Source organism: Amphiura filiformis, chromosome 11, assembly GCF_039555335.1.
Source record: "Amphiura filiformis chromosome 11, Afil_fr2py, whole genome shotgun sequence".
Taxonomy (NCBI): Eukaryota; Metazoa; Echinodermata; class Ophiuroidea; order Amphilepidida; family Amphiuridae; genus Amphiura; species Amphiura filiformis.
In genome coordinates, this window is record NC_092638.1 from 17198181 (window position 1) to 17223530 (window position 25350).

Genomic DNA, 25350 nt, shown 5'->3' on the forward strand with positions numbered 1-25350 from the left:
ATATCAGAAAGACATGCTTCAGTATTCAGAATGCAATTCGATAGGTCTGAGGTGCTCTCATGTCTTACAAAAAATACTGTCGAAACGCAATAAACGCTCATTTTAGATCCCTTAACGTGTGTGATTCAAATCTGCCACTGCAAAATCCAACATGGTGTTACTCTCAACTTGAAATGAGACACACTATTGATTAATCAGAATAGTAAATGTAAATTTTGGTCAATATATAATATTACAAGAAAGATTACATGTTTTCACTATTAACGAGTCAATTGATATTAATATAAGGATCAACCAAGCATTGATGATGGTCAATTGAAAGCTCAAATATATTTGGCTCCATTACCTTAGTATCTAGCACTTAAACATCACTAGAAACCCACAAAGGCAAGAAAGTACCAATTTCTCAGTGGCAGGTCTGGATGTACTTCGCAATTTCTCACCATTTCTCGCCAAACTTGCCCAGAATCTGAGCAGGACTTAATTTAGGTATCTCAAGCTCGCCATTCCTCGCCTTTTTAATAGGCTACCTCACTTTTCCACGCTTAATCTCCTAGCCTTGCCATTTCTCGTCAAAAATGGGTACTTCCCCGCCTTTGTGAGTTTCTAGTGTTAGTTAAAAATATTAACGCGTCAGAGAATGATTTATTCTACATAAAATACATCAATCATGTCTTGTTTATTATCAAAAGCATATTCCTTCCACAAAATGACCTTAGTATAAAAGTTTTGAACTTCTTTATTTTCATTAAACTCCCACTCAATTGTTACACAATATGAGAAGAACTGGTTGACCATTGGGCTATTCCAGTTGAAATCCATACACCCCCTATGGAAGACATGACCTTAATCTCCCACACAGGGGTCAAATGTTGCAAATGGAGTCACCCATTCAGGTAATCCCATTTGAAATCACATCCCTGTGTGGGAGATCAAGGTCATGTCTTCCATAGGGGTGTAAGGATTTTAACTGGAATAGCCCATTGCCATTCTTAAAGGAAATCTGTACCATAAACTAATCAATGGCTAATATAGTTATATACCCCTAAATTAAACATACCAGACGCTCTAAATGAATTTAGGAAAATATTCCTAACAAAGAAAAAGCACTTTTAATCCTTCGTTTCTGCGATTCAAGGGAGCCGCCATGATAGCTGCTTGTGAATCCTTTCTGCCACAAATGGTAGTGTAACCTTTCACACAGACCCACGGCGAGTGTGTGTTGCTGTATGGCATTCGTGACCCCTACAGTGAATTTTGGTTTTTAGTGCTGTTTTTACTTTTCGTTCTCAAAAGACATTGTTGATCATAAATATTACTTAAAATACATTTTTTTTTTTTTTTCTGTAGTTTTATGGGTAGAAATTGTCGCGTTTTTTTTTGAACGAATGTTGAATCTGAACTTTGGTAGTATTCGCCCGTGTCACCAAAGTTCACGAGGGACGAGGCTGGTGGCACGGATTTCGCTGGTTTCAAAATCGGGGTACCGTTACAGCGTAATAAAAATAAATCAGGTATCAATATGGCAGCCACCATGGATCGCAAACTCACCGCTAATCGTCGTAAGGAATTAAGAATTTCTCCTTTATTTGGACGTATATAAGCTTGGGACTTTTACTGTTTGTTGTTTTTATTATTGCTGCAACTATATAGCCATTGATTAGTTTATGGTACAGATTCCCTTTAAATATTTTTTTTCAAGTTGTTATAATTGTTTGTTTCTACGAAAAAACTACAAGCATTGCCTATAATTTGGTTCACCTCAAGTTCGGTAGTGATGTCAATGGTTTTTCACAGTTGCGCCACTAGCGTGCCATGGTGCCAACAAACCGCCTCTATACGTGTGTGTGCACGCTCGTCGTGTTAAACTTTACGCACGCAATACGATACTGCGGTGAGCAATACACGCACATACGTCACTACCAAATTTGAAGTGAACCAAATTATAACTGCATTTACATATTTCAGATTCTTGTCATTGGCAGCACAACACAAGTGTACTTTTTCCCGAGGGTCAAAGGGTATGTTAGTATCCAAAAAGTTGAATTTTTCAATGATTCTGGTTTTAATGGGAAACACTTGATAGAACAAAAAAATAATATCTTTAACCTGTGGATCGAAATTATCCAACTGATGATGCGCAATCTTAGACCATGTTTACACAGAATCTGAAATCGACTTAAGTCGAATTTGAACTTGACTTCATTTGTGTGTAAACAGGGTCGCTGTGCTTTGAGCCAGACTTCAGAAGTCGACTTCTAATGGCGACCTAGATCAACTTTTGTCAAATTCAAACTGGACTTCAAACTCAACTTTTGCAGTGTAAACTAACACCCAATTAGAAGTCAAGTTCATAATGCTTAATGGTTATTTGAAGCATGAGAAAGTGATGACGTAAAAGTCCAATTCACAGTTTGTTTTGAAGTCGATTACCGAGTAAACACCCCGTCAACAAATAATTTATGCTAATCCGTAGTCGCAATCTGAAATTGATGTTGCACATGAAGTCGACTTCAAGTATGTTACTGGTATAGCGATACAGCATAGTGTACCAATGTTGTATAATAAACATGATACCTAGTTTTGAATCAGGATTTCCTCTGTGACAAGGTAAGCTGCGTGAGAAATAAGCAATTCTCACACCGGGATCTTGCCACTGTTTATGGACTAGAATACTGAGGATACACGCACTTGCAAACCAGCGTGGTATATCTTGGATCTTGGGTTGCCATTTACCTACCAAAATACGTTAATTTTAATGATTGAAAATCACTAAATACGATTTAAATAACAAATTTCCGGCTCATTTCTGGCCGGAAATTTGAGATTTTTGAATTAAAAAATCCTGGTTTTTTTTATTGCATGTAAAAAAAACGTAATTCCGGCTAATACCGGAAAACTTGCATCTCTGTTAGCATACATGGTTACAAAGTTATGAGCCTTTTATATGTCCATTTTTGTGTGTTTTTATTATTTTTTGCTCCTTAATTTTACCTATATCTCATTGTCATTATTACATAGGTCAGACTGGATCAGATTGTGTCACAGACATCTTTATCACAAAGCATGCAAAGCTCATCCTTTACAACACCATCTCAATTCAGATGATGATGCTGATAGTGATGCTGCTGATTCTGTGTGGAGTGCTCATCTCCTTTAATAGTCCTCACTAAGCCTCCAATGAACCCATATATGACCAACCCTACCATTACTAGTACAAACATCCCAGTAGGTCCAAGTCCAAGTACGTAAGAACAAAAGAAATACAGAGCTAAGAGCAGACCAATTGTCTGGTAACTCCCCAAGAATCGCAAGCTGACCCTTGGACCCAATGCTTCGTGGTCGTCGTGGCAGAGGCTGACGTTGGGAGATGAAGATGATGATCGTTTACGGTGAGTTGGGTAGATGACGGGTGGCGCAAAGTATTGTTTGGCTACGGCTCCCCAGAAGCCGGGTCTGAGGTACCATTCAGCGATCTTGTCAGCAAACTGTATATAAATGATGCAAAATACAGATGTTAATTATTATAAACCTTAGTATACATCCTTATCAAAAGGATGCACTTGTCGGCTGCTATATGTGTCTCTTAACATAATAGGTAGAAATAAATACCAGAGTCATCTCAAGTGGAGGTCACTACAGGTCATCCATAAGTCACATGTTTTAGGAATACAGAAAACAATCCTAAACCATATGACTTGATGATTTAAAGTGACTTCCACTTGAGATGAATCTGGCATTTATTCCTAGCTGTTATGTTAAAAGAGACACATGTGCAGCCGAAAAAAGCATCCTTTTGATATGGATGTGCAGTTGTGCACAATTTTATACATTACAAGTATAAGTTGAGCAGTAGAAATACTGAAAGGAAGTACCATTATAGAGGTTGGCTTCATCATGCTGGAGATAAAACCATTTCGTCAAGACAGCCTGGAATACCTGCTTTTATAACAAGAACTCGTTCTAAACACACATCTACACCAGCACACCCAGATTTATAAAGAAAATTAATGAATAAAATATCTTTATTAACCCTAACCCTAACCCATTCCGTGGTTTTTTGCTATCGGAAGGGGAAGAAGAAATGAAAAAGGAGAGAGGGTGAAGAAAGAAGCCACTTGGTACCCCCGGGATTCGAACCTGGGACCTTTTGCAGGCCACACAGAAGATCACCGACCTGTAGCCACAGAGGTTACGCTGCCCCGTGCAGCGATTCCCTGGGTATATATGACTTAGGCTGATTGCATCATCAAGTCATATAGAATGCATGCACACACAGTGGTTTTAATAGTGAGCTTTAGTGAGACTCAGTTCTGTTAAGGTTAAATTAAGAATGCTTCTATAGCAGGGCGTAAGATAATGCAGACACAAATAATATGTGTGAGGATATTTGTATCTCCTGCCCTGCTAGGTTGAAGCATTCATGCCACCTTCTTAATATAAAGGGGAATATTCAAATGTCATCTTTCCCTGGGTAAGATCTGACAGCAGGCCAGCCCATGGCCAGAGGGTAACATGAGTAGGTTTGTTTTACCTTGAAGGCAAGGATAGTCTTGCAAATATGGGCTAATTTTCCCCTAGGCCATCCAATATGCCATGAATTAGTTGGACTACAACTGGTATCTACTGGTCAGTTTATACTCCTATTTCCACATCTGTTATTTTTATGTGTGCCTTTCAGAAAAAAAAAAGGTTTCTTTGTTAAGTAAGAGTTCTGTCTACAAGAAAGCTGTGGTACTTACCACATCATTGATGTGCCATGAGAGTCTATAGAGAGATCTGACAAGTGTTGTACTCTCATATGACCTGATTGGTTGTAAGTCTGGGTCACCGTGATAAACATGCTCAAATCTACGCAGACCATTCACCAACTGAAACACACAATAACACAACAATCAAAATATGTTAACATAAATAGACAGAGGGGGTTAAATTTGTGCTAAGTTTATAGTAACATGAAACACTCACTACCTGTACAAATGCACTCAAGGTTGGATATCAGTGTTTTGAAACAAGAATACAAATTACCCCATAACAACCCCATGCAAATCCACCATTGGCATCACAACAGTACAGCTCTTGCATTTTGGTGAACAGATCAAACTAAAGTGAAAATTGGCTGAGGAACTTCTATCGTCAATTTGCTTGATCACTTTAATACACTTAACACTTCTTGCGCACAGTATGTGTTCTGCGTGTTATGTGCTGTGCCAATCCAATATTCACCATAGCACTTTGCACTCTACTAATCAGAGCTTAGACTCAATTAATAAGTCTATCAAAAGTAAGGTTAACATAATATTTCAGAGAAACTATTCTCCATAATCAGCAGTGCAATGCTGTTGGTAGACCGACTGATGATCCTCTAGTGTTTCTAGATGTTGACAATGTCCTTCTTGCCCTCTGGGATGGTGTTTCTAGTAGAGAGTCATTATATTCTGGAAAGTTCTTAGCCCCCATCCCTATTTAAGGTGGGCTGGTGATCTCTCATTTTATGTATATAGCTTCTCCCACGCATTTGACAAGGAATGGTTTCTGTGAATTATTCGGTTAAAATTTTTTGAGTGTTGTTGGAACAGTATTTTAAACCATACTATTGATTATCAACTCATGTTTCTTATCTTTCGAAAGCAGGGTATGCCATCATGATCACAGACCGTCTTGATCACTGACCACATTTCTAAAGAAAACCATGTTATCAACTGGGAGGGGGCGAAAATCATAGACAAAGACTCAAATCAGTACACTTGGAAGATCCACGACAAAACCATGAACAGAGACATTGGAATGCATTCTCTTGACCACGTATATGACTCTCTGATTAAGCACATAGTACACATCACATGGTATGAACGAGACTACCAGTTCCCGCGGGAGATGCAGTCAGCCTGGAAAGCACCTGTGATCAAGATGGCATACCCTGCTATCGAAAGCTAAGAAATGTGAGTTTTAATCTCTGGATATGTCTATCAAAAATTGAATAATTTTCACAAACAATCCTACAGATGAAACTTTTCAGTGTTATACTATTGATGTCTACTACCAACACATATAAATCTCTTCATGCGTCATTAAGTCTACTCTCTTCCACACATAACCTTTTTTACTGACCTGATATCTTCCCAGTGAAGACAACTCTCCATCCATACAATCTGGTGAGGAATCCTTATCATACATTCCCCTCCTATGAGCACCATCCATCTCATCATACACTGAAGGCACATCAACCTGCAATGGTTTCAAGTGTTCAATGATTTTTTAAACTAACAAACAAACAGCAAACAACCCTGCAAATATTGTTAATATGTGCCATGATCTGGTCCATAGAGGCAAGAGGCAGCAAAATTTAAAATTGAGATGAAGGCACAAATATGGGGTAAAAAACCAATAAAATACATAAGAAAACAGACATCACAAAACTTCATAACTTTAGAACCAAGTATGCTAGACTTTTGGTGGTTTCAGTATATGATAGCCCAATGTTTAAGTATAAGGTAATAATTATAGTAATTCAATTTTCAAAAATGCCTTCTTTAGCCTCCATTGACCAGATTCACAATTATAACTGTTCTATTTATAAAACTACTTGCTGGTTTTTGCAAAACATCTTATTCTTTATATGAAGAGCTTTGTTGCAAAACCCCTTACATCCACTTTTGACTTTTTGAGAAAAACAGCTTTTTTTAATTGTGCAAGTATTACTTGTTCGATTTGATTCAATTTGGGATTGGATAAAGTGTTGATGAATAGAAACTAAAAGAATAGGTTTGGGACAATTTTCAAGGCTTCCTATTTATTTTATTATTTCTTTTATATCGCACCTTTTGTGGATGTAAGGGGTTTTGCAACAAAATAAATTTACCCCTTTTCTAGAATCCACATTTGCAATCAAATTTGAGCCCATTTGTTTGCACTACATTATGTAACTTGACTAATGCTTTGAAAATCAAAAAGAAAAATGGAAATATCTCATTTACTTTTTTAATTATGAATTTTAATTAAATTCGGGAAAATGGCATTTTTGGGTATTTCGAAGCTACACCTTTTGTTAATTAAAATGATTTTTTCAAACATAGTGACCCAAAAACAGTTCCTTTTGGTTTTAATAGGTAAAGAACATTCCAGGCTACCATTATACATCAAACAATTTAAAACAAAACAATTCTATATTCATTTTAAGTTCAGATTTCGGAAATTCCTAAGATTTCCCAAACGGAAATATGCGATAACTCCGAAGGGAAGGTAGTATGAAGGTCAAACAACCACCAAAATGTGTATTTTTACCCACACTATAATATTATGCCAATAACTCAATTTGGCCAAAAGTGGATGTAAGGGGTTTTGAAACAAAGCTCTTCATATAAATAAAAATGCAAATTGAACTTAATTAAATTCCAACTCGATTTACTTGATTGCAATGTTGTCCTGATTACTGCATATTGATGAATAACAGACAGTTATACACCATTCTGTGTTCGTTCATCTTTTTGTTCTACTGACTACAGAGGGATGACGTTATCAAAACACTCTCTCGGTCATACTAAATTACAAAATAAAATGAAAGTCTCAGTTTGCTGTAATGAATGCATATGTGGACCAAAAGGTTCCAACAACTTTGCCCTCTACATCACATATTCTCAGGAACTGAATGGCTTGGTTTAGGTTGCTATCCAAGGTGGTTGCCTCTGTTTTTCTGAAGTTGCTTCCCCCTGGTCCGTATACTTACATCAAATGTCTTTCCCATAAACTGAGTGGCTTGATCCAAGTAGCTATCCACTCTAAATGTATCCTGTGGCCCATAATCATCTTGCAATGCCATATGTGACGAGCTGCCGTCGAACATGAATAACTCGCGAAAGAATTGCTGAACCCATGACCAGCAGCTCTCGCTCATACTGGTGAAGTCATTGCGGCCAATGCTCCTCACTGTGGTACGAGCTTGCACCGTTATCTGCAGAAGTTGCTCAATCTGAAAGGAGAATCACAGTTAATGTGTGAATAATGGTTTTAGGAGAGCATGACCTACTGGTGTTTGCAATCAAATATTGAGACAAATAAAGCTGACACACAAGAGGAATGGTAAGGTTTCTATGAAGGAGATCACTGCGTAAGGGCTTGATATAAGGGGTGTCATTTTACTCGGGAGGGGAAAAAACGCCCAAACTTTTGTTTTGATACATTTTTGGCCTGAACTCAAGAACTGCAAAACCTTGACTCAATTTCTTGTTTCCTATGAATTCTAGGCTGATCATGTTGTTCAATCTTAATTAACCTCTTTACTTTTATTGCAATCTTGCTGTACAATTGTGAATCTTGAGTTATCTCACAAGACAAAAGGTATAAAGTAAACTTCTTTGCCACATCATGTTATAAAATAATGCCAACATCCAACATCTGGATCGGGTTTTGAATGCAGACATCTACATTTAATACATCAGGTCAGATTCCATCAGCTGAGGTACCTGGGTCACACACTTAAGATGCAAAAAGATAATATGCCAATACGACAATATGCCCTAGCTAGTCTAAATTTATTTGGTTTTCTGTGGACCTTCAATTAATGTGTATTCTGAAGTCACTCAAAATTCAAGAAATTAGAGGACTATTTTCAAGTCGTGGAATGATAGTTAAGTCACCTAACTGGACTACCAAATGGCCTAAATCATTTGTAGTACACACTCCCCCTGTGGAAGATTTTGCAAATATCTTCCATATGGGGGAGTATGAATTTCAAATGGAATTAACTCATTAACCAACTCTATTTGAAACCCACCCTCCCTCTGTGGATGATTGCAGGTTGAATCTTTCTCAGAGGGTGTATGAAATGCAAATGGAGACACCTATAATGTGTTCATTCCATTTGAAATTCATACTCGCAATGTGAAAGATATTTCAAAGATCTTCCACAGAGGTAGTGTGGATTTTAAATGGAATAGCCCAATCGCATGTTTGATGTCGACTGCAGACGACAAGTTCCAAATTTTCTTAAAAATTCAAAAATTTCAGAATTGTAAATTTTTATGACCATATTTGGAATCAGCATGAAAAATGCACAACAACGAGTACAAACAAGCCCAGTATTACTTCACTGATTCTTGAGATAGCTCTTGATATTTTGAGAAAATATCTCAAAACTTAAACTTTTTATGTTGAAGCCTATGGCTAGCACACAAAGCATTAAATTATTGAATGTATACTTACTGACATCTTCGTCTGCTGTCCAAACAATGGTTTATAGACATATCCTGGTACCTCTAACTCAGCCAGTTGTGTCATAAGTCCTGTCGATATGCTAGTAGTAGTAGGAGAATGATGTGATGTGGACAGGTAACTCGCACCATATCCTGGTGTAGATGCTTGCCTGTAATACCCTGGGCTAGCATGCTCCAATAACAGCCTCTCAGCTGAAAAACAAATAGAAACACTATTAGTCTGTTGGTTGTAGTAGGAGAATGATGTGATGTGGACAGGTAGCTTGCACCATATCCTGGGGTAGATGCTTGCCTGTAATACCCTGGGCTAGCATGCTCCAATAACAGCCTCTCAGCTGAAAAACAAATAGAAGTTCTATTAGTCTGCTGGCTGTCACACCACCAGTTGATTCGTCAAAAACCACAAAGCAGAAATCGGCAAGACTATCAATAGTGCAATACGACTGCACAGATTCAGTCAGGATTCGTACACAATATCAAGAAATACTATAAAAAAATCCTGAAATCTGAATTATCCTACATGTATACCCCTCATATTTTTGGTGAAATCAGCCCAATTTTGACAATTTTAGTGCCACCCAGCCCACATCATTTTGACCTTCCTGGATCCACGGCTGCTCACCATATAGATATATAACTTTGGTTCGGGTACAGTTCCGATTTTTAACAATCTGTGTTCAAGCAGTTTTGATCAGTTTCCCCATAGAAAAACATCAAGCATTAACACCTCTGGTGTTTTCAACTGTAGGCGTGGCATATAGAATCATTTCATGATGTCGACACACTTAAACTGGTTCTGTGTCTGGCTACAAAATGCCATTTGCCTATCCTCATCATCATCGTCATTAACGCTTCTCGCCAGCAGACATAGCCCTATCAATATTAAAGTTTCTCCAAGTAGGTCTCTCTCTCAGAAGTTCAGTCACTTTCTTTATGGTTAAGTCTTCTTTGATTTCTTTCAGCTCTTTTTGAATTGCCGATATCCACATAGTTTTTGGTTTCCCTCTTGGTCGTTTTATGTGTCGTTCGTATTCTTGAAGAGCTTGCTTTGCTGGGGTATCATCAGGTAGTTTCAGGAGGTGTCCTAACCAAAGAAGCTGCCTCTTCTTGATTTTATTACTCGACTTTGTTTATTATATAGCTTATTTGTCACATGTAGTTTAAATGTCATTTGCAGTTTTCATCTTGATGGATTTTGGTTCTTAAATCCACTTTTTTGAAAAACAAGTTTATTGGCCCTCTGTCTCAAGATTCAAGATACAGATCACCAAATAAAGAAATAAATTTATAAGTACACAAAAAAAGTGCAGTGATTTATAGTGTGCTACGCACAGGCACAACGCCTAGATGTTGATCCACAAGCCTCAGCACACTTTACAGGTTGTCGCTAACCACTATACGGCCCACATCATTCCATAAACCATTAAACAACAATTCAGGGACTTTGCTGCTTCAAGAGCGCACACCCTAGACATACCACAAATAACCATCGCAACCAGGATCAGCTCCCCGAGTTTCGTACGGGTTACTACGAGACAATTAGCAGTTAGTTCCGTGTCCAGGGGAATTTCAAGCTAACTCAATTTTTTTTTCACGAGAGCGTACTAGGCACCGACAGGGTTCGAACCCGCAACCTCTCATACCATAGTCGAACGCCTTATCGATTGAGCTAACTTGACTCCACGATACAAGATACAAATCACCAAATAAATAAATAAATAAATAAATAAAAATAGCGGGAAATGATTTTTCTCATTTCAAGTATACATACCTTCTTCCAGAAGTTCTGGTAGATTACTTTGACCGTAGACTTTAGCCACACGGAAGAACATGAGGGCGTTCTTTGGGCTGCTCATGTCCTGTCTAAACGCTCGAGGTAAGTATTCTTGTAGGAGAGCCGTGTAGAAGAGGATATTATCACATATAAATTTGAACCTGTATAAAGCAAATGTAAATATAATAGTGGTTTATAATGAATTACCAATGCATGTATCACTTCTGTGAATCTGAAGTTTCATAAGCTTTAAAGGGATGTGATGATCAACAGCCTCTACCATTTTTCTTCATAAGACTGAAGAAGAAATCTCATAATTTTCTCATTGCTTCTCCAGTAACATTTAATGCCTGAGATATGTTTCATTTAGATGGTGCTAACTAAAATGTGATGAATTATAAATATAAATAAATGTTGACATTTATACAGCGCCTTCCACATGTATCAAGCATTTTACATTTATTCCGCTGTCATTATAATATGCCAGCTGCCATACAATGCCCAAGGCATGCTCATACCTTTGGGCGGCGCTCAATGGACAATATTCATAACAGCTCCCCATTTAACCCTGGGCAGAGAGAGGCAAGTGAGATAAAGCGCCTTGCCTAAGTGCACAACACGATGCCACCGCCAGGGCTCGACCTCGAAACCCTACGATTGCGAGGTAGAGCCTGTACTGTTTCGCCACCATGCCCCCAATTATGGTAACCACAACCAGAAATATGTACTATCCTATGGGGCATTGCTATACATGTTTTTGTTTCTCATATTAAAACTGCCGGAGCAACATAACTCCAAATTCGGAAACGGATTGTTTTAATAGTACGCCTCAATGTAAGAATGAACATGAAAATAAATCGGCCCACACCACTTAACACTTTCATTATCCAATACCTATTACCTGATCAATAATGATGATTACCTGCAATGATTACCTACAAATAGCATTTGGTCTTCCTCTATAACCTAGCAATATTGTGCCAAGCTGCAGGGTACAGGGACTTAATAAAAACTCGGATAAAATTGACCAATGTTTCCATTGTCACCTTCCTTCCATAATAAAATTGACCAATATTTCCATTGTCACCTTCCTTCCATAAGACCTAAATTAACCTCATGTGGTAATAACTTGTGGCAAATTTGCTGCAGTATCATTCTGGGAATGGGACAGCAGAACAACTTTGCAATCTTGCTATCCCATATGGAAATTGTGCCCAGTATCATGACACTAACAGAAAAATACTGACATATTACATCTAATACTAGTTTATTTCTAGAACTAATTAGTGTCTTTGCAAAGGTTAATAGTTGCTGATAACCTGCTCATGTATCACCAGGACTCAAATTAATGGAAGGCACCAAAGTAATTGCTGTCGATGCCCCATGCTATTGCCGTGATGCCCTAAATTTCAGGCCGTTTTCTGACCATTGAAAAGCATGTATTTGCCTAGATGCCTTTTTCAAATTGTCTTGGATTGGCTGCATTTTCAAAATATTATTCGCAATTTGAGGGCTGCGACTGTGTATCACTACAGAAAAATATGACCCGTTACAGCAAAAGGTACCTTAAGTCGGGTGCTACATATGTCTCATTTTCTAGTTCCAAGCACATTTTAAACCAATCATTAATACTATTGCTGAAGAAGATAATAAGCTTGTACCAATAGTCTATAGAAATGTTTGTCATACAGCGCCAGTCTTTTTTTACTATGGGTAGTCCCTGTTTGAAGTGGTAAAAGCATTGTATTGTATTTGTGTAGGTATGTATTGGCCACCCACTAACAATGAGAGGACATTCTTTGACCTCATTGACTTGGGGATGATTTGAAATGACCGCCACTTCAGATTGTCATGATTGTTTGGAATTTTTTTCCAACAACAAAGAGACACACGTAGCAGCCGACATAAGGTACCTTTCATTGTAACGGGTCACAAATCGTCGGCAGAGTGCTACACTATCGTAAGTGCAGTTTGGACAGTTTTACAGGAGGAGCGTTTTTGTGTTTAACATAGCCGTTTGTTTCCAAGTAGCCATAAAATGACATGGGAATGTAAAGCAATTTGATTTTAATAATATAAACTATATAAATGGTGTTAAAGTTAATAAATCGATGAATTATTTACTGATTTAGATGTCGTAAGTGCCACATACGATAGTGTTACACTCAAATAGAAATGAGATAGAGTGCAACACTATCGTATGTGCCACATACTGATAGTGTTGCACTAAAATAGAAATAAGTGTAGAGTGCAACACTATCGTATGTGCCACATACGATAGTGTAGCATTCATTGCTAAATTAGGATATGCGTAATATCGGCTCAAATATCTAATATGTTGTCATTTTATGTTTCTTAACAAGTGTTAATTTATTTTGGCACATAATATTTACAATAGCAAGACACCTTTTGCTGTAATGTTATCTCTCAAGATTTATTACTGAATCTAAAACTAAAAACACCGGATTTATCGTCTCTATTACCAGTCATGGGAGCTATGAACTTAGCCAGCATGATGACAACGCATACAGCCGTCAGCGTCACAGCCAGTGATGTGTTAGAGACTGTTTTGCACTTACGATGGTGTAGCATTCCGTGATTTTGCTGTTTAGGCTCAATAAAGTAGCGTATGTGGCACATACGATGGTCTTGCAGCAAATGAAAAACAAAATTAGCGTGCAAGACTATCGTAAGTGGCACATACGATAGTCTTGCATGCATTAATTAAAATTGCATTTTATTAATTAAAAAATAATTAAGCAATTTTGAAACTTAAAACCTGATTTAAAATGTGCGTTTTTATATGGCCTATCATAATTCGTCAAAATCTCATTTTGGCCAAAAATGTCACTTACGATAGTGTAGCACTCTGGCGACGAAATATTATTCCTGGCTTGATTTAAAATTTGTCTTACCATTTTTCTTTACTAATTGGTATATCTCTGTGTTCTCTGAGTGGTGATGATCTGTGTCTCAACTCTCCTGATGTGTATCGCCACGGCTGAATGACACTCAACCAAACTTCAAGCATCTGGAAAAAATTGTAATAGTACTGAAGCTGATGAAAAACAATGTCTCAAATTAGATACGAGTACATGTTGCAATCTCAAACCACCAATTTATAACAAAAAAAACTACAACCATCTCACTTGTCAGGTGGCAGCCATACGTGTTTACTTGTTTAATTCAAGCGCTAGCCTTCCATTCCTCTCTGTCCTGCATTGAGCTATCCATACACCCCTTATGGAAAACATGACCTTAATCTCCCACACAGGGGGTAGACTTCAAAAGGAGTCACACATTCAGGTAGCTCATTTGAAATTCACAATCCATGTGTGGAAGATTAAGGTCATATCTTCCATATGGATTTCAACTGGAATAGCCTTTGCTATGTCAAGATCTGTTGCATGAAGTCCGGCAGCTTGCTTAAGTCTTCCTTTTTTATATTTTTGGGTCCAGTGAATCGGTTTGATACCGACTTCTAACTGTTGCAGCAATGACCAGCAAATCATGTCCTTCTTTTCCTAATCCTCTCTCTAAACTTGGGGAGGTGTTGTATGTAAGGTGCCGTTTCCAAAGAATGGGTTGATCTATTCTGGTGTATACTTTTGTCATATCTCATGTTGTTAAATGCCACATGTTTGTTGCATGGCTCAGGCAAAATGTCAAATGAGACAGAGCATATCTGGGAATACTTACCGGTCTAAATGATGAGTCCAATGGCCAATGATCAAATCCATGGCGTAGAAACACATAGAGTTTCTTCTGAAGAAAATGTGACAGAACATATCTGCAAACAGAAAGAAATTGATAGGTAATTGAAAACTGACTTTTATATTGCTGACGTTGGGTGATTCCAGTTGAAATCCATACACTCATGAGTCATGAGTATAGGGAGTGTGAATATCAAATGGGGCTTACATGAATGGGTTACTCCATTTAGAATCTACATACCCTCTGTGGGAGATTTTGCCTTCCATAGGGGGTGTATATATTTGAACTAGTATAGCCCAGTCTATACATGAGTACTGACAAAATCTGCATTATTATTTTGTGTTGTACACATTGAAGAAATTGGACAATGAACAAGTGGTTCTTAAAGGTTTGCAAAGCTCTGCTGAAGTTATATCCAAATATTAAAAAGCTTATGTGGGTCTATTAGAACTTACACCAGAGGTCTATTTCACTAAACTTTACCAAGCTTCGAAAGTCTCAAAATTAATCGTAACTTACTGTAAAAGTCAATATTTTCGCGATTTTGACGATTTTGTAAATAGCTCGAGAATTAAATTTTGCAGTTTTTATATTGATACAATAGAAACCTAATGCAAAAGGTTATTTTCGCCAGTTTTTATTTTCGCGATTTTATGTCCACTCGCGAAATTCGCGAAAATAAGAACCTCGCGAAAATTTCTACTTTTACAGTACGATGTATCAAAAGTTCCATTGCTCTAAAATGACTTACAATTGGTACCCTTGTAAGCAATACAGGTTTACTACAGGAACCCTTTGTACAGTTACGTTTAGTAAAAGGTATTGCCTGGTAACTTGAGATACAAAGGCTTGAAGTTTAGTGTAATACACTCCTGGGGTGGCTACCATTCGACCTGCATAGAGCCTTTCATGATGTACAATGCCCTTGACTATGTCCAAAATGGACATTTTGATTAAAAAGTATACTTTTTTCTGCAAAATCAGACGCTCCAGCAAATACAATGATTCTGCAGTTCTCCAAAGTAAAATTTTCAAACAAAGGACAGAGACACATTTGCAACACAAACCATGTCCAAGTTAATACTAAAATGGTGTACAAAATCACAACTATACCCTTTTGGGCATAACCAGTTCCGACTTTAAGATCACAATCTGTTATACAATACTTCTTTTGCATGTTTTGAGTTATGGTCAAGAGGGTGCCATTGAAGTCAACAAACAACACCCCTTATCACATTTACGTAAGAGACATTGATGGCAACTTCATAAAATTGTGGGGATTAGAGCAAAAAGTCCTTATCTGCAATAGCTGCCAGATATTATATTCTGAGATTTAATACAATATAGAATGCAAAAATATGTCAAATGTCTATATGGCAGCTATTGCAGGTAGGACATTTTGGCATGTTCATGTCCATCAGATTACTAGCTAACCTCCTTAGTTCATCAATAGCAGCTTCTTCAGCATGTTGGTATGCAGAGATATTCAACATTGGTTTAGCAGCATTAGCAAAGAAGTGAAGATGCTTCACCACAATACGTACAGCTCTTACATGGTCTACGCTGGGCATGAAATTCTCCTGTAAAAAAGAAGAAAATTGTATTTCATACATGAGAAAGAACTTTCATGGAAACCCTGAAAGTGGTGGGAAAACCTGAAAAAGCAAGTATAGTTGAGCAAAAAGACTAAAATAAGACAGAAAATTGATAAAAATGTGTAAACTTTGGTAACAGAAAACCCTGAATTCAGGTTTAAATCGAAAATTGTTGATGCCTGCTCCTTTATTTAAACAACATGTCAAAACAAGCAATAACCTTGCAGCCATGCTAAGCCCAGTTTAACCAGTTTCAAGCAGACAGGCCTCATATCAGTGCAAATCCAAACAGCCTAAGTCTAACATAAATACAACAGGTATAAATATGGAGATACAACATCTTTATTATTCGATTTCATCTAAATTAGTCAGTATTAAAAAAAACACTGTGCGAATGAAAATTTAAATTTAACTTTGACCTTTCATACTCATCCGTTTGGTTTCTTCTAAGTCAGAATCAAAGATATTATACCCAAAAATTACCAACTCAAAACTGCACCATAAACGTAACGCTATGGTAAATCTGCCATCTTGGTTTGTCCCTCATGGAGGGCAAATAACGTACCTTTGGCATTCATAGGCAAGAGCCAAAATGAAACGATAATTTGCGTCTTTAAGCTTGTTACAAAGCCAAAGATTTGAGTATACAGCGCTTAGCGGGCGTTCTGGCACAATGTGTTATACGCAGAACATAGACAACCGCACATTTTGAACTGAAATTTGCAGGCTGTATAGTGAAATAATCCAGAGGTACATTAAGCTGCCTTCACGACTGACATGCAAATATGGCAGAGTCGGTACTCTTTGATTCTACCTAATTGGTCAGAGTAGAACAAAAAAATACACCTGCAAAATGACCAAACAATTTATACAGCTTGCACTACACAATGAATTATTCGTCCTTGCTACCAAAACGAGGTTCTCCCTACAAACGCATGCGCTAAATGTGCATTTTTGGTTTTTTTTGCGCTTTCTAGCAACACGCCAGATGGCTTCTGTAATGCGTTTGACAGGTGTACGCACACACATCACACACTTTGCAGGTAGAACCTTGATTTGAGATGACTGTACGAGCAGCGAATAGCCTTGCATACCTGCACTTGTTGTCTCAGTCCAAACTCTTTAGGCATCAATGAATTTTGACTGAACCAGAACTCCATCAGGGCATGCAGGAAAGTCTCTGTTCTCCAAGTCTCACTGCTAGCCAGCTCTGTAGTGGTCATGCTCATGCTTCCTAGCACTGAATCTTGACGTGAGAAGGAGCTGTGATGGAGACTAGTCATGGAGCTGTTGCTACGGAGAATGTGACCTCTGTAGGTGTCCTTGGAATGCCTGCAAATGATGAGGAATTTGAATAAGATTATTGTCACATCGACAGTGGCGGCTGAAACATTAAAATTTAGGGGGGTTCGGGGACGGGCATATTTTGTTCCAGTTTTACTGGGTTTTTTATTGTGTAGGCGAACCACAGGAAAAATGTCAATTTCAAACCATTTGAACCGCAAATAATGTGTGTTTTGCTATTTTGCCCTATTTGGGCCCAAAACACAGTGTTTTTCGATATAAAAGGGCAAATAATCAGGGCAAATATTGCTTTATTTTTTCTTGTCATGATTTTTAGGGGAGACATCCCCCCTTGCACAAATTTAGAGGACACAAGGGCATTAGGCCTACTTAATTCATCACTCTAATTTTCTAAAATGTAATGTTTAATTTAACTTACAAATAGTCGTAGAGGACTCCATACTGTGGATGCCTGTAAATACAATGAAATAAGAAGAAAAAGAAAACAATACATCATCATTGAGACATTGCAAATATGATTCTGTAGATTTTCATATAATAAACAAACTAATGTATTTGGTGGTGACTCAGGGCATGCAAGGCCCAATACTGTTACATGTGGCGTGTGTAAAAAAGGTTCACTTCCCACTCACTAATCAAAAAGAATGACTATATTTTTTATTGTCTCTTTTATATTTTATTGTCTTTTTTATATTCTATGGGTTTTTTTTAATGTGAACTCTGTAAATTGAATGATATGCATGAATTAACTCAAATCAAATCAAATCAAGAACAATACTTACTTATATGGTGGTAAGTATCCCTGCCCTGGGAATGAAGGTCTAGAGGTGCCTTGAGTCACTGGCATAGGTGGTACCGTACCACCATCATTATCAAGAGGAAAGAATGACTAAGAAAAATACATACCTATATGGTGGTGAGTATCCCTGCCCTGGGGATGAAGGTCTAGAGGTCCCTTGAGTGACTGGCATAGGTGGTACCGTACCACCATCAAGAGGCAAGAAATACTGCAGATATTCATCTAATAAACAGGGGAAGAAACAGTACTGAGGCTGGGTCCAATTCTGCATGCTCTGGAAGAAAAATTGATTGTAATGTGAAACTGTGAATTTATAATAATTTTCACTTTTTTTTCTGCAATATAAAAGTTTGTTACTACTGTCTGTTCAATTAGCTTAGATTCTCGAATTTTTAAAATATTTGAAAAAATACAAAATTGTGGTCAAAGTCATCAAAGAAAAGTGTTAGCACAGCCTTTAGACCTAACATAATTTATACTTTTTAAATTCTAAAGTTCAATTTAAAACCTCATTTCTTTTCAATTTTGGTCTTTTCCCGCGATATTTTTATAACAAGCCGTAGAACGTCGGGTACCATAAACTTTTTTGAATCAATCCATTTAGAGCAATGGGGACGAATGTCATAATGCGCTGAGATAGTATTTATTCAACCATCCGCATCAAGAAGTATTGTCCAGCAAAATAGCTAATCTCAATTCTCAATTCTGTCCCGTAACACACAGACGCACACAAAAACCAACATCAACAACTCATGTTGACTTATATAATTATTATTATTATTGTTTAACCTTGATTTTAAAGAAATTTAAACGACGTGTGACTAGTATGATGTTGTGACCGCGAATGCCCAATACACCACGCTAACTGCACCACTGCGCAACACCGATCATCACCTCTTACGCAACAATACGTGTTCGAACTCACACAACAATGAGATAACAATTCTCTTTCTATACATATGCTAAGAGAATTATTCATTCTTGCCAGTATGCCTGTGTTGAAATCCTACTGTTGAAACATTACGTTATTATTTATGAACTAAGTTTTCTAAAATAGGCCCAGCTTATATAAAATACATTCCTTGCGTATTTATTTATTTATTTATTTATTTATTTATTTATTTATTTATTTATTTATTTATTTATTTATTTATTTATTTATTTATTTATTTATTTATTTATTTATTTATTTATTTATTTATTTATTTATTTATTGCGAATGGGTATGAGAAGGTGCAGGCCTATTATAAAGCTACATATTTATTTTCAATTTGTTATTTCGTTTTGTTTGTTGAATATATACAAACTATGAGAAGGACATTTGGAAATAAAAGAACTTTTGTACAAGAAAATATTATTTAAAACAATCAGGTTACAGAAAACAATTCTTGTAACGTCACTGTACCTGAAAATGTCAAGCGAATGCTGATATTCTTGGGAAGGAATGGTGGTATTAAACAAAACTGAATTTACATTGTAAACCAGTTGAAATAAGAACGAAATCCATAATTTTAATGTCATTGTTTAGGAAAACAATAATGCATAAAACGCAATCGCGCCATATAATTTCGTGTAACAAAAACCGGCGGACCATCACCTATAGAACCTATCCAATAACCGGAACGGTATAACAATTGAAATGGCAGGACAGATTGGTGTACAGATTGTTTTGCTAAATTGGATAGGGTCTATGCCCTAAGTTGAGAATGGACCGTCCCACTCGATTTGTAAAAAGGTTGCGAACCCTTTGGGTGGACCCAAGTAACTGCCTAAAATGAGGCAAAATTAAAAAGAAATCGGGGTTTAAATTGAACTTGACAATTTGAAAAGTATAAATCACGTTAGGTCTAAGACTGTGCTAACACTTTTCTTTGATGACTTTGGCGCAATTTTTTATTTTTTCAAATATCTTAAAAATTCAAGAATCTAAGCTAATTGAACAGACAGTAGTGGAACCTGAATCTTTTTTTATTTACCATGTGGAATATAAGATTAGAAATATCTGTTGATTAGAATTTCTAAACCAGAATATAGCTTGACTTAAAGGCCCATAGCTTGACTTAAAGGTGATTGGCTCATCCGGAAGATCATAAAAATCATCAAAATTCAGATTTTGGTACTTCATTGTCATAGATGTGCTAACATAGCCTGCCAGTGGTTCGGCTGAAAGCCATATTTAAGACAAAATAAGGCATTTTACATAAATATGTAATATATATACTGACAGTTTAAGTTAACATGTTAAGTTTGAGTTTCAAGTTAACAGGTGAAAATCACATTATGGGAACTATCACATTGCATTAATTATGGGAACCATTCTCTGAGAGTTTAACTCACCTGTTGATGTGTAGGGTGAACCAGAAAGAAGGCAAAGCTGAACATGTAATACTCAAAAGCACCTAAAGGAAAACTGGTCAAGGAATTAACATGAAACTGATCAGAATTTTAAATTACACTTGGCGAGGATGAGGCCGTAATTTAGGGTGCATCAGATGCCCCTCATGTCAATGGATTCATCTGTCCCTAGTCTTAAAATGTTCCTATTGTCACAAAACTAACATGTGCCAAGTTTGAATTAATTGGAGGTCGTTCTGGGGGCCACCGAGAGCCTAAAGTTACAATGTGTGTTCCTATGTAGTAAAGTTTGTTGACCCTGTACAATTCCAATTAGAAGCCGATCGAACAATTTAAAGTAGCTGCGATATCAAAACCGTTAGGACTTAGAAGCTCAAATCTTTTGCGCTTATAGTACTGATAATCATCTTCGAATCAGTGATAAAAATTAATCACCAACAAAATGAGCATGTGTGGAATTGGCACAAGCGCCCTCGATACAAAATTTCAGTGAAATAGGCATTTTGTGGTAATTTTTACCTCAAATTTTACAAATGTTGATGTCCTGGTTGTCATTACACTTTTACAAAGCAGATTTTCTGAACTTTAGATCAATATATAATACATATTAACAACTTTCAGTGTGAAATAAAGTATTATAGCACTTGGTTAAGACAGAAATTATAGATTTTCCCAAGAATATGGACTGTGGGGGCGCTTTTGACAATAAACACACACGGTCATTTCTTTGGAGATGGATTTTCATCACAGATTCAAAGATGATTATCAGTACGCTTAGCTCCCAAGATTTGAGCTTCTAAATCCAAACGGTTTTGATATGGCAGCTACTTTAAATTGTTGGATCGGCTTCTAATTGGAATTGTACAGGGGTCAACGAACTTTACTACATAGAAACACGCATTGTAACTTTAGGCTCTCGGTGGCCCCCCAGGACGACCTCCGAATTAATTCAACCTTGGCACATGTTAGTTTTGTGACAATAGGAACATTTTAAGACTAGGGACAGATGAATCCATTGACATGAGGGGCATCTGATGCACCCTAGGCCGTATACAGTTGACTTGGCCAAAATGTCTCCTATTTTTTCATTAAACAGATTGATATTAGACATAAAGTTAGCCAAATATTTTATGCACATGTACAGTTCGGTACTGGGAAAGAATTTTTATGAGAAGGGGAAAGACAAAAATTCAACCAGTACTCATGCAGTATGGAACAAAAAAGTCACTACCCAGTTTTTCATCAAACAACAATTTCCCCAACAATTCTTCACCAAGAATATTGTTCCGCATAAATATAAACGAAATATATCACTAAATCCAGGCACCAACCCATCCCATCAAACAAATCTGCCAATAAGGCAAAAAAACAACAACCCTGTTCTACGGGCATATGGACCTTGCAAGTAGGGTCAGTCGGTCGGTCAGGTGGTGTTTTTAATCAATTTTGACCCAAAAACTGCTACTTTTACACAATTTTAGCAAACCAAAAAAAAAGAGAAAATGCAAATTCTGGGCCGGTCGGGCCCACAGAACAGGGGGTTTTTTGTCGCCTAATAACAGTAAACAAACAAATAAACACACAAAAACCAGTATTATTAAAAGGATACTGAGCATGAGTGTAGCAGGTGTTCTGCCTTGTGATTGGTAGCTGAGTTTGTTACTATAGAATGGTGGCATCACACCCTCCATCAAAGCTGCTCTGGTTGGTGCCTACAAAAAAAAAAGGATCAAAATGGTGAAATGGAAATTTGTAAGTATTAAAGGCTTAACCAAAAAAGTGTGTATTGCTCTTAAATCTCCAAAGTCAGGGTAGATCGATCAGTATTTTTAATATTTTTTTACATTTTTTTCCTTTTGCCGCATAAAATATTAAAAAACGCAGTTCACCACAATATATGATAGTAAGGGGACGAAAAAACACCACCCAGAGTTGTGCAGTTTGAATTACAAACAGGCTAAACATTTTGCAAATTTGATAGCAAATATGTGTTATATATGAAAATTCAAAGATAATCTAAAAATAATTTATGTATGCACTATTGTGACCATGAAATCTCAAATATTATAGTATGCACTAACACCAGAAGTACAGCGCCACCATCAGCTGTGAAATGAGCTGATCGTCATTCGTCAGACACTCTGGAATAAACGTTTTGAGCGTTTCGACAGTATTTTTTGTGGGACATGAGCACATCAGACATATCGAATTGCATTCTGAATACGAAGAATGCCTTTCTGATATCAAATAATTTTCATTTCTTGAAATTCACAATATAGTACAAATTTTATGACAAATTATTAAAATTTGATATTTTTCACATTTTTGATATATAACAGTCCTCGAAGTAAATTTTATCAATCTAATGACATATTCTTAAAATGTATGTAACTGGGAGGAAAAGCAGACGATCAATTGAAAATTTTGACCTTTCATATTGAAGATATGGATTTTTTTCCCAAAAAGACTTACATTTTTTTTGTGTTTTGGGAAAAAAATCCATATCTTCAATACGAAAGGTCAAAATTTGCAATTGATCGTCGGCTTTTCATCCCACCTACATACACTTTAAGTATAAATCATCAGATTACTTTGAATACTGTTAAATATCAAAAATATCAATTTTTAATCATTTGCCATAAAATGTGTATTACATTGCGAATTTCAAAAAATCAAAATTATTTGATATCAGAAGGATATTCTTCATATTCAGAATGCAATTCGATATGTCTGATGTGCTCTAATGTCCCACAATAAATACTGACCAAACGTTCATACTCCACCCCTTAAACCACTCAAAATGGATGATTACCCTGAAACATCTGGAACAAAATCTTGACGAGACTTGTTTTAACTTTTTCTTTCTACGCATGTTTTCCACCGGCACCTATAAAAGTCTTTATTCACAACCACTCACTTGCTTGCTACAAGCTACTACAATGTACTTCTTGGCAAATATCAAGTCATTAACCATATGAGAACTACCTGCCGATTGGCCAAAAAGAATTTATAATTATCATTTGGACCAATCAGCAACATTGTTAGAATAATTTCACCACGCAAAAAAATTGGGGTGAATTATTTGCAAAGCTCCATTCTGATTGGTGATTAAAGTGAAGATATCATGTAAGTGACCAATCAGAGGCAATGTTAGATCACCAGGTAGTGCTCAAGGGGTTAAACTATTAATGGATAACTTAATCCATACTCACCGGTAAAGATGATATAGGGAACTCATATCGCAGATAATTATCTGCCTGTAGTTTATACACCATGTACAGCAGAGCCCCTTTTGGTTCCATAAACTTTTGCAGTACTCTGAAGTCCTCATGGTTATGTTGTGTTAAGGTGTTTATTCCCCATCCAGGGCAGCCATTAAAACCAAAGATGTTGTCAAGGAGACCTTGGAAAGATGCATGCAACTCCTGCAAAGAACACATGAAAATACTTGATATAATTAGGACGGAAGCTTTTTGCTGAAGAATCTGCTTCTCAACTCCACCATCCTTTTTTACAATACTTTTTTTTTAAGTTCGTGCCAATCTTATCCAAGGCCCAGATGTTTGTGTTCTTGTCTTTCCAAAATACTCCCGGCAGCTGCCTATAGCACCACATCTCAAAGGGGACACCCCATCAGTCCGAAACACCGTCAACCCACACCCCGTCAGTCTAATTGAAAAAGACGTCAACCCTAACCCTAGCCCTAACTTCAATTAGATTTTCAGCTGATGGTGGTTCGTATTGACAGTGTTTCGGACTGATGGGGAGACCACATCTCAAATACATTTATTTGATTCAGTTTGAAGTTACATCATACCACCTTTGCAATTTTCTAATAGTATCTGTAACTCTGACATTGCATGAGTTTAATTTGCGACATCTAAGCCCTAGCCTCAACATCAACGGAGGCTCAGAGCGCAACATTCCATTGGTTTTGACTGATAATGCAATTGAGTGGATGGAGGAGAGTTGAATTATTGACCTTTTGGACTGTAAATCAATTTGGTGGCAGGTTAGAAGACTACAATGTATCTTGTCTTTGTGATCAGGCCAGACTAAGTAGCTTCAAAGGATATGATGCTGATGACCGTCCATATCTTCACGGACAATTGTATACACTCGGTTTCAGAGAAGAACAGCAGTCCCTTGCTCAACAGTGGCGTACCGTGGCCGCACCTACCCCGGGGGAGGGGGAAATTAAATTTTGCCGCCCCTTCCTCAAAAGCCCGAAAAGGTTGACCCAATTTTTTTTCGGTGGTTTTAAAAAGTGAAGAGCAAAAAAAAAAAAAAAATAATAATAATAATGGCGCTTAGCGCCCTAAAAGCACATTTTTTTTTTACTTTTCCACTAAGGCCAAAAAAAAAAAATTTTGTCTCAAAGCTTGCGCGCGCGTTTGTAAAATCGCATGATTTGACAAAAAAGAAATGCAGATGCAGAAATTTTTTTTTTTATAGTTTTTTCCAGAAAAATCGGGTGAAAATCAGACTTTTTTCTCAAAATACCATGAAAAAGTCGGGAATAAAAAAAAAATCACATTTCGCATTTGTTTTTAAATTTCTTGTGAGCTTTGAGACAAACCTTTTTTTTTTTTTTTT

General features: G+C 36.9%; 1 protein-coding gene across 1 annotated transcript in view; it reads right to left on the reverse strand.

Annotated features, from left to right (window-relative positions):
• Positions 1-663: 663 nt before the first annotated feature.
• Positions 664-25350, reverse strand: part of LOC140164119 (sphingomyelin phosphodiesterase 4-like) — a 30347-nt gene continuing 5660 nt past the window's right edge. Inside the window, exons 3-17 of the mRNA XM_072187364.1 lie at positions 23967-24179; positions 22364-22466; positions 20737-20798; positions 18507-18673; positions 18019-18051; positions 17390-17627; positions 16135-16280; positions 14686-14776; positions 13902-14017; positions 10984-11147; positions 9276-9547; positions 7727-7969; positions 6112-6228; positions 4743-4871; positions 664-3488 (exon numbers count right to left, since the gene is read on the reverse strand). Coding sequence (XP_072043465.1) covers positions 3096-3488; positions 4743-4871; positions 6112-6228; positions 7727-7969; positions 9276-9547; positions 10984-11147; positions 13902-14017; positions 14686-14776; positions 16135-16280; positions 17390-17627; positions 18019-18051; positions 18507-18673; positions 20737-20798; positions 22364-22466; positions 23967-24179 — 2487 coding nt within the window. The 3' untranslated portion in view covers positions 664-3095. The remainder of the gene's footprint in view (positions 3489-4742; positions 4872-6111; positions 6229-7726; positions 7970-9275; positions 9548-10983; positions 11148-13901; positions 14018-14685; positions 14777-16134; positions 16281-17389; positions 17628-18018; positions 18052-18506; positions 18674-20736; positions 20799-22363; positions 22467-23966; positions 24180-25350) is intronic.